Below are 9,953 nucleotides of genomic sequence, written 5' to 3'. Positions count from 1 at the left end.
AAGTCTACTAGGAGTTCAGAGTAACTATATTCACATGACAGTAGCTGCAGACTAACTTGAATGTTGGAAATATTGAGCTATTTTAAATACCATGGAGAGAGAGATAAGGTATTATGTTAGGAACTGCCGTTTCTTTCTATGGCCAGTCCTGTTAGTATCTCTGAAGCACTGCTGTTCACAGGGCTCTTCTACTTTAAAAAAAAAAGGCAAAAGCAAAAAGTGTGTATATGCCTGTGGGTAATAACTCAAAGGACAAGAAGAGGGCAGTGTTTGTAAGCCAAACAGCCATCAACCTTGGAATAGCTGCTTTGACTGGTGATTGTACAGCTAGTCAGGTGTACAACCCTAGGAAAGAAACAAGATAGGAAACATGCCAACAATGAAAGTTTTTTTTTTCAAGGCTAAAAAGGGGTTCTGGAATCTTTTTACTGTGTGTGCTATAGGAACAATCCAACCCCAAAAGGCAACATTTGCTATGGTTGGCCACCTTTCTACAGTAAGACATGCACTGTGTTCAAAGAAATTGTTCTTCTGAGTGCTACAAATAACGGTTAGCCCCTTCTAAAACATTTAGTCTTAACTGATCCCAGCAGAAATTAAAGTTGGCACTCTCTTTGTGAAATGGCCAGGGACCCCAAGTTGTTGGTAGTGTTGGGCTCCTGATAATAGAACCTTGTCCTCTTGCTCATAATTGACTCAGTGTATGTCTGTATGTTACTTTAATCCCAATGAGCATAAGCTATTTTGTGCCCAGTCCCTGCAAAGCTGGAAAACCTCTTTATATTTCAGTGCTTGAGGGGGGGGGGGAAATCAGTCTTTATTATGTGTCCCATGGTAGCTCCTTCCAGGCTGTCAAGAGCCTCAAATTAGTTACAATACATACTAATGAGTCATAAAGGGGCCTTTCATACCGTTTCATACATTTGACTGGCGAAGATGTATTTGTACCCTTATTTTAATAGCTCTAGTTCATGGCTCTCTAATTTGCTCGTCTTTTGAGGTTTGCATTAAGAACTGTCTATAAAAACTGGTAGTTTTATGGTTGCAATAATTTCCAGGAAAAGCACTAATTTTGTTTTTGTTGAAATGCCCGCCAAAGGCTGACTTTATAAGCGACACTGGGAATTTTTTAAAAGTATGGGATCTTAGTTGTAAATGTCATGTTGAAGGTGCAGCAAAAGTAGGTTTTTCAATCATTTTTGGAAACAGAAAATATGAACGATTATAAAGAAAAATAGCTTATTCCTTAATCTTCTGTCTACCTCAACCCTTGATCTAAGACTGTTCTGAGGGAAATGTATTTGTGAATGATGTCCTTTTCCTCGCATGCTTCTTTCTGACACAAGCAAGCCAGGCTTCTTGTCTGTATTTCCACAACAGGTATAGGGGGAAATGCCTTTTAAAAGGAACATGCATGGCCTGAGACTTTCTGGCTATGGTAACTGAACAATTAATTGTGCCTTGCCTAAATGTACTGTGGACCAGAATGATGCACTCTCCCTTTAGCATATCAGGAAAGTTCCAAAGGAAAATAAGAGAGCTGCTAATTATTTAAAAGGACGAGAATGTGGAAAGGAGAACAGCAGTAGCTTAAGCTGCATTGTAGTGGAACAATATAGATGTTGCAGCTAGCAACTTGACAGTGGATTACTGGTAGTTGAAGGAAGAGGAAGCAAAAAATGACTGTTTCCCAAAAGGCCTAGGGAGAATACCTCTCAGTAGCTGAACACCAAGAACAGTATCTTCCAGTAGTTCCAGCATTTCTTGAAAGAAGGGATAACACCTACCCACTTAATTTCCAATCTGAATTGAAGCTCTGAATGGCGACTATTGCTGTTTTTAAAAGACTGAAAAGATCCATTCATGGATTTTCAAATATCATGTTTCTTAGCCCTGAGGGACTTGGCAGACTACTTGCTTTGGCATGGTGTGCTACATCCCAACAATGCTAGCCTACCTAATACATTCTACTACTACCCTACCAGGACCTGCCATGCTTGTTTTGGTACTATGGGTATCAAAACATCTGCCACTCCCTGCCCAGAAAAGTGTAGAAGGGATGCACATGGCACAAGTGTTGAAAACTACCTTTGATTATACCTGGTAGTAAACAAATCCAGCTATTACCATAATCTTTCAGTATTTGATCCCAAATACCATGTGACCTCTTTGTAGCAGCACTCTAACCGTAGCAGAAAACAAGCATGGGATTGTACAGGGACGAGGTTAATATTTGCCTGGAGTATCAACAGGCCTGTGCCAGAACAGACATCACTATAAACTCTCCCACTTGCTGCCCCTTGGTTTCAGTACAGCCAGCTCCAAAAAGGATTTCTCCCTTAAAGTTCCACAACGTGATAAAATTAGCTCACTTCATTATGTAAGAGCAGAGGCTAGTCCAAACTAAAAACAGAATCAGTCGACACACAGGTTTGATCCAGTGATTTTTTTTTTAAATGTCTACAGGACACACAAGCCGTGCCACAGACAAACACAGTGATTGCATGACATTGAGGTCACAGAACTGCATCAGGGAGAGTGCAGACTCCACACCGCCACAGAGGTGATGGTGGCGTCCTCATAGCACTAGCTACAGACGGTGGATCAGGCACACTAAACCAGATGGGCATGAAGAGGAGTGTTCTCCATGTAAAGCCACAGCATGCTGCCTTCCCAACCCCCAGCATTCAGATGTTCTGCCCTTGCGTAGTTGGCACTTGAAGCCCAGTGGAAGGGGAAGAAAAGAGCTCTGCTGGCAGTTGGGGCCCCTTCGTGGGCAAAATGTGCAGATGAAAGATCTGCAAGGTAAGGTTTTGCTGGGTGACGCAACAGCGGCCAACAGCAGTTCTTGGACCCTAACAGGGATTCATCAGGTGCCTTAAGGAACTCCTGAAGTGTAGGCATAAATAACAGCCTCTGAAATTGGAATGGACTCCAAGGCCTGTATCCACACTCTGGTCACCAAGGAAATCCTGCCTGCCCTCCTCCCCACCTCACAGGCAGAGTAAAGCTCCTCCCCCTGGAAGAGGAGACAGCCAGACTGCCCCCAGCCACACTCCGGCAGGCTCACAGCGGCACCAGCACTGCACTCCTAAGGCTTGAGAAGGCTGGGGGGTGGGGTGTACAGCAAGTTGGCGGTGGAGGAGAGAAGGGAAAAGGCTATAGCTAGAATCCCTTCTCGATGCTGAGCGTTCGCCGGGTGACATGCTCCATCTTCCCAGTCACGTATTCAGTCAGGCTGATCTGGTAGTGGGCCAGCATCTTCAGCATCAGGCGCAGGTTCAGCCACCATTGCTCTTTGGGTAGCCTGTGCCTGCAGGGAGGAAAAGAATAGTGTCCCAGTGCCAGGGTCTGATCTCTCAGCTGGGCCTCAGGTGTAATAAATGAAGAGAGCAGCACCGGGCAGATGCAGGCTACTTTTCACTTCACAACCATCCTCTGCCAATCTGGGATCTCAGAGCAGAACCTCTAGGACAGCTTGAGCAGTACTACGTTGGGAAAGAGGCAATGAGTCCCACCAAGCTCCCTCTTAAATTCTGTATGAAAAGGCCAGAGAAGTGTTGACAAGAAAGGAAGAAACTTCCTCACTCTGTAGTGTCAAATAAAAAGGGCTTCTCTGACAGTTCAACAGCCACCCATTCCTCCTGAGTCGGTTAAAAACAGTCACACTAGTTAACATGAATGTACGCTTCTATTTTTAAGTCACTGTGACAGCTTTCTTTTTTTATAGTTGAAAAATATATGTATGCAATGATAGAAGATAATAAAAAAGAAGGCTAGTGGACAGCAAGTGCTTCTAAACTGATTACATACTGACATATTTGGCTCCGCCATCCCCCAGCTGCATCTTCTACACACTAGCTCTTTCTCCAACTAAGCTTGGAGGATATCTTATCAGCGGGTCTTTCCATCCTATGCTCAGGGAGGCAGGAGTTAAATTCTTCAGATCCTGTCCTCCGGCTAGGATGGCCCCCTGCTGCCCAGTTCTCCTCCTGTCTTAAGAGGGAGAAGCAGGTTTAGTGGCTAGCTCTGCAAGCCTTGTTTTTCTTACCTTCTATTTTCTTCAACAAATTTCTTCTCCTGTCCTGCATTTCTTCTTCTGTACTTAACCTTCACGAGGCACTACAAGATTGATTCCTTTTCCTCGTCTGATGCGGCCTTTCAGCAGAAGGGTTCTCCAGCACGTCGTATCAGAGGATTAACCCACCCAAGGGAACACAGCTTTTGAAGATCCCACTGATGTCTTCCAAGCTCAGTTGGAGAATAGAACCTTGGCTTACCTGTGAGGGTTCCTTCTCTATTGAGGGAGGAGGACATCTTGCCCGCCCAGGGTGAAGATACGACAAGCAGATGTATTATTCCGAATGGAATCAAGAGTTAGAGGGAAAGTTGTTCCCTGGCCCATTTCCCCGATGTTTTATGTTCGTTATGGTTCACTGTTACTAACCAACTGGGCAGCAGGGGGCGGTCCTAGCCAGAGGACAGGATCTGAAGAGTTGAACTCCTGCCTCCCTGAGCAAAGGATGGAAAGACCTGCTGATAAGATGTCCTCCTCCCTCAGTAGAGAAAGAACCTTCACAGGTAAGCCAAGGTTCCATTTCTTGAGTTTGGTCTTATTTATGGTAGAATATGCCCTTCTTGCTATTGCCAACAGCTTACATCCCCTGACTTGAATGGTGGAAGGAGTGATACTTACTCAAAATCTGTGACTTTCTTGAGTTCAGTCACAGGGCTGAAGGACACAGTCTTTCTTCTCAGGCCTGTCACACAAGCAGAGTTGGCATCATTGGCAAACACACGACCTGTGGAAAGAAAAGTGAGGTCTGTGAGGAATCGAGTGAAGTGTCAGTCTAGAACAGGGGAGACCTGGGTTCAAATTCTTTCTCTGCCATGAAGCTTAACTGGGTAACTGGGCCAGCCACTCACTTTTCTAACCTACATCACGGTTGTCACAAGAACCAAGTGGAGGAGGAATCCCCACTCCTCCACATGAGCAGCGGACTCTAATCTGGCGAAACGAGTTGGTTCCCCCACTCCTCCACATGAAGCCTGCAGGGTGACCTTGGGCTAGTCACAGCTTAGGGCTGATTTGCTGTAGTGTGGCGCAGAGTGGTAAGCTGCAGTACTGCAGTCCAAGCTCTGCTCACAACCTGAGTTCGATCCCAACGGAAGTTGGTTTCAGGTAGCCGGCTCAAGGTTGACTCAGCCTTCCATCCTTCCGAGGTCGGTAAAATGAGTACCCAGCTTGCTGGGGGTAAAGGGAAGATGACTGGGGAAGGCACTGGCAAACCACTCCGTAAACAAAAGTCTGCCTAGAAAACGTCGGGATGTGACATCACCCCATGGGTCAGGAATGACCCAGTGCTTGCACAGGGGACCTTTACCTTTTTATAGTGCGATAATGGCAGTTGTTGTAAACCTGGCTGGTAGGCAGAAGATCCAAGGCCCGGTGCGTGAGAGCTTCTTCCCATTCTCATTACAGGGTCTCAAGCCTTTTCCCTACTGCAGCAAACGCTTCCACCACAGTTGGAGAGGGGCCATGCCTCAGTGGTAGAGCATTTGCTTGGCATGCAGAAGGTCCCAGGTTCAACCCTTGGCATTTCCAGTTAAAAGGACCAAGCAGAAGGTGATGTGAAAGACCTCTGACTGAGACGCTGGAGAGTCACTGCCAGTGTGCATCAATACTGACTTTGATTCAGTATAAGGCAGATTCATGGGTTCAGACGGGTATACCTTTGCGGTAAGTCTCCTTCAGCTTATCTGACATCCACAAGACAGCTTTCACCCCCAGCTTAGTGCCGTAGTTGCGGTCAAATGGGGTTGGAGCACCTCCCTAGAAAGAAACAGGAAATTAATGCCAGAGCCAAAAGACAATGTTGAGAGAGGCTGAGACACATAGGGCAAGATCATTCCACTCAGCAGATTACCACTTTGCTACTGTTTCTGTTAAACACAGGTCAATTACAACCCCCACCCCCAAAGCCCCCTTAGAAAAAAGGGCCCCTTAGCCAGGTACCACACAGATTAGAGTGCCAGGTTTTTATTAGCTCCACGTTGTCCAAGTAAAGACCCTTGAGAACACCTTCTTCCCGTTATTCCTTTTCTCCACCACAAACCTTAATCAGTTCTATCATCCAGTAATTTTGCAGCCCCTCACAGTGCTGAGGTGACCTACAGGCTGCCCCACTACTTTGCTCCACCTACCTGCTGAAGATGACCCAGGACATTGATCCTGCAATCAAATATCCCTTTCCCCTCTGAGGAATATAGGTTGTAGAGGAACTCGGTGGTATAGTGTTCATGGCACTTCTCGTTTCTGAGGAGAAAGTATGGGAAAGAAGGCCCTGTGACACACTACACGAGGGCAACCACGTCCACAAAAGGCTGCGTGGAAGTGCCCTGCTTGCTGATGAGCTTCTGGGACCAACTCAAAACCTTTCAACCCCTCAGTGGACAACCCCTATGAGTCTCACAGAGCAGTTCTCCCCATTTGAGCTCTCCTACCCTCTGAGTTCATGAGGATGGCCCCTAATTGCTGCCCCTCGACAACAACAAGGAGCAGGCCCTCCTTGATGGTAGCTCCAGCCCAGTGGAACTCCAAACAGAGATACACCAGAAATAGTTACTTTTAATCTTCTTAAGGCAAGCAAAGACATTCTGATTTCATTTAGTGACTGGCTCTGGGTTTTTATTTAATACTTTATTCTGTGTTTTCATTAACAAATGGGGATTTAAGATTCAGGTCAATACTCAATGTACTCTGACATTTCTAATGGTGTATATATTTCCTTGGATTTTTAACTCCAAGGTTAGGATGGATGTTTGGTTTTTAATAAAATATTTTTTTAATGTTATGGATGTCTGCACAGATAGCAAGGCATGGTACATCTACACAGACAGCAAGGCACGGCACACCAGGAAATGTGCAAAACTGAATGTTACCAGCCTTTTGTGCTGCCAGGCCAGTATGGGATGCAGCTGGCAAACGTTTACATTGTAGACAAACCAGAGCACAGTTAAAGCCAATCAAAAACACTAGGAAAACCATTGCCAGCACTGTTTTAGCTCTACCACTGAAGAGCCCAAAAGAACACAGACGCTTCACCCCAGCAGGAAGCCAAACCCAACCACATCACATTTTAGAACCAGCTATCTCTTTTCAATGGTTCAGAGATTTCTAGGCTGCAAGTCCTTCATTTGTGCTGAATCGCCCTTTCAGCCATGCTATAGAGATGCAAGCCTTGGCAGGACTCCAGGGATTGTATCAGCAGAGCCCAGCACAGCACGGCTCACCTTGTGACCCAGCAGGTGATGGGCTATCAGGAACACCTCCTCACAGGTCTTGCACAGCATTCTGGGCTCCCTTGTTGTTGGCTGAGTGCAATGGTGGTTCCCTCATTTCTTTTATCATTTTGAATGAAACAAGTTTTCCCCTAAACCCATGTTCAGAATAAGCCCAAAGCCCCTTGCTGGCCTCATCTGCTATCTTTCTTGGTCCCGCCATAACTGAAGCATGGCCACTCACCGCAGAACCAGGCCTCTCTGAATGTCCGTTTTCATTTTGTCAGTCAGGTGTTCAACGTTTGCCTGGAAAGAGAACAGCAGCTTTCACTAGACAAGCTTTTGGCTGATGCGAGACAACAGCATAACTTTTCAGGGGAAAGGAAAAGGAAATTTTGCTTGACAGCTACAGAGAGAATAAGGCTGGGTAAGAATTCACGTGCTGTGCTCCCATTGGACGTTACAACTGATCAAAAGCACAACAATCAATGGACAAAAAGACAGCTAGGAGAGAAGGAACCCAGGTCACTGGACAAAATCTCATTCTTGGAATCCTCATGTGTATACACACACTAGGATGAGTGGGGGTGAACTCAGGTTTTCTGTGTCATATAGTCAGTTTGCAGAGATCAGGGGCTATTTGAAGGACAGAACTTGGAATCTATAACAGTGCAATCCTAAGAACACTTTCATGGGATTTAGCCCACTGAATAAAATGGGACTTACTTCTGAGTAGGTTTGTTTAGGATTGCTGGAAAAAAAAGCTTTCCTTCAAATGTTGATCCCCATTGCCTCTAATCAGTGCTTGTCTCAAAAAAAGAAGGCATGTGTTCTGACTTGCAGATAAGGACAAGAGTCTACACCTAGGGGTGTATTGTCTGAGTACTTCCTCTGTCCATCTTTGCTCCTAGGAAGAATTTTTTGCAGTGTCTATTGCACCTCTCGGGAGGAGCGTGGCCAAGTGTCACTCTCAATTATTTCAAGAAACCCAGCGGTCCCTTGCTATAGAGATGCCACACAACACTCCCATCCCTACTCACTGTCCAGCCAGTAGGCGAGGTAAAGTCCAATTCAAGTATTTCATCTTTCTCACCTTGTACAAATACACCACATCTTCCTAAAGCATGGTGTACAGGGAAGAATCTGGGTAACGTCTACATATGGACATACTTCATTTGCTGGCAGATGTTTACAGGGAATTCCTTTTATTTGACCCTCCCCTATCCTGTTTTCCATTTTGGTTTCCCATCATCTTGGGATTTGGAGTAAAGGCCTGCCACACAGCCGGGGAGGATGAAAAGAGGGACGATGCATTTCTTTTGCCTTGCTTTTAATTGGCCTCCTCCCCTCGGCACATTCGCCAGCACAGAGAGACCATCCTTTACGCCACCGCATCATGCATAACCAGCACTTTGCTGAGCTCAGAGTACATACACAGTGTTTTGCCACCAGCGTACCTTTAAGTCATGAATGGTGAAAGGTTCTTCATACACATAGGCGGCGTCGGCTCCGACTGCAATGCCAGTCACTGTTGACAAGTAGCCACAGTAGCCCCCCATGGTCTCCACAATGAAGACACGCCGCTTCGTGCCGGAAGCAGACTGCTTGATGCGGTCACAGCTCTGTGGAGGTGGGAAGAGATGACGGAATGTTTATCCACCCGGATATTTGGAAAGCGAGAATCCTGTCCCCAATATATCAGGCCAAGCAACTGCACTGAGAAGCCTCTGGTAAAGGAAGGCAATCTTGCTTAGTGATTACAATGGAACACGCACAACCCCAGACTGAAATTGGAATTACAGGGCATGAACTAGCTCCCTCTTTTTGGGTGAAACCATTTAAGAGCCACCTGTCATGCTTTGTGTTCTCAAAGTGGACCATGAACACATGAAGCTGCCTTATAGTGAATCAGACCCTTGGTCCATCGAAGTCAGTATTGTCTATTTAGACCGGCAGCAGCTCTCCAGGGTCTCAGGCAGAGGTCTTTCACATCACCTACTTGCCTGGTCCCTTTAACTGGAGATGCCGGGGACTGAACCTGGGACCTTCTGCATGCCAAGCAGATGCTCTACCATTGCGCCACGGCCCCTTCCTCCATAACTGGAAGAAATGCCAAACACTATTTTATTTGTGTGGGGGGGTGGGGGCTGCCACTGGTCTGGTGCTTCTTCAGGTTTGATCAGCCCACATGCCTTAAACCTTCCCCCAAAACTCAGACTGGCAATATGGCAATGTGTTAGCAGGACCCACCCAACATTTCAGTGGCAACGGTTAAACACTTCATGAGCTGCCTAGCTGGTTAAGACCAAAGTCCATTCAGTCCAACTGAAGGTCGGGCAAGTTTGTAGAAGACACCCAGTTATGCCAGATGATGTGCCACAAGGATGTCTCCAGACTAGGTGAATGGGCAACCAAATGACAAACAATATTCAAAAGTGAGTGTAAAGCAAGAACTCCTTAATTCCCAGAAGCACGGGTGTGGTCTGAATCAACTATCCACAAAACATATCTTCAAGTTGCAGAGGATATTGTTAACTCAATGTGAGACAGCAGTGCAAAAGGCAAATTTTAAATATGGAATCAAATAAAGCCATTTTCATAATGTTTTATATAAATCTATGGTATGGCTCCATTGAGGAACAATGTGTACTGTGCTGGTTATACTATGTCAA

The 9,953-nt window shown here is 45.9% G+C and overlaps 1 protein-coding gene across 1 annotated transcript in view; it reads right to left on the bottom strand.

The window, feature by feature from the left end:
- Positions 1 to 3,145: 3,145 nt before the first annotated feature.
- Positions 3,146 to 9,953, bottom strand: part of LOC130477503 (ATP-dependent 6-phosphofructokinase, liver type) — a 47,408-nt gene continuing 40,600 nt past the window's right edge. Inside the window, exons 17-22 of the mRNA XM_056849496.1 lie at positions 8,739 to 8,903; positions 7,526 to 7,587; positions 6,205 to 6,316; positions 5,734 to 5,833; positions 4,697 to 4,802; positions 3,146 to 3,313 (exon numbers count right to left, since the gene is read on the bottom strand). Of these exons, the coding sequence (XP_056705474.1) occupies positions 3,166 to 3,313; positions 4,697 to 4,802; positions 5,734 to 5,833; positions 6,205 to 6,316; positions 7,526 to 7,587; positions 8,739 to 8,903 (693 nt within the window). The 3' untranslated portion in view covers positions 3,146 to 3,165. The remainder of the gene's footprint in view (positions 3,314 to 4,696; positions 4,803 to 5,733; positions 5,834 to 6,204; positions 6,317 to 7,525; positions 7,588 to 8,738; positions 8,904 to 9,953) is intronic.

Source organism: Euleptes europaea, chromosome 5 (assembly GCF_029931775.1).
Source record: "Euleptes europaea isolate rEulEur1 chromosome 5, rEulEur1.hap1, whole genome shotgun sequence".
Taxonomy (NCBI): Eukaryota; Metazoa; Chordata; class Lepidosauria; order Squamata; family Sphaerodactylidae; genus Euleptes; species Euleptes europaea.
The sequence above is the reverse complement of the archived record's forward strand: the minus strand, read 5'-3'. Positions and strand labels throughout refer to the sequence as shown.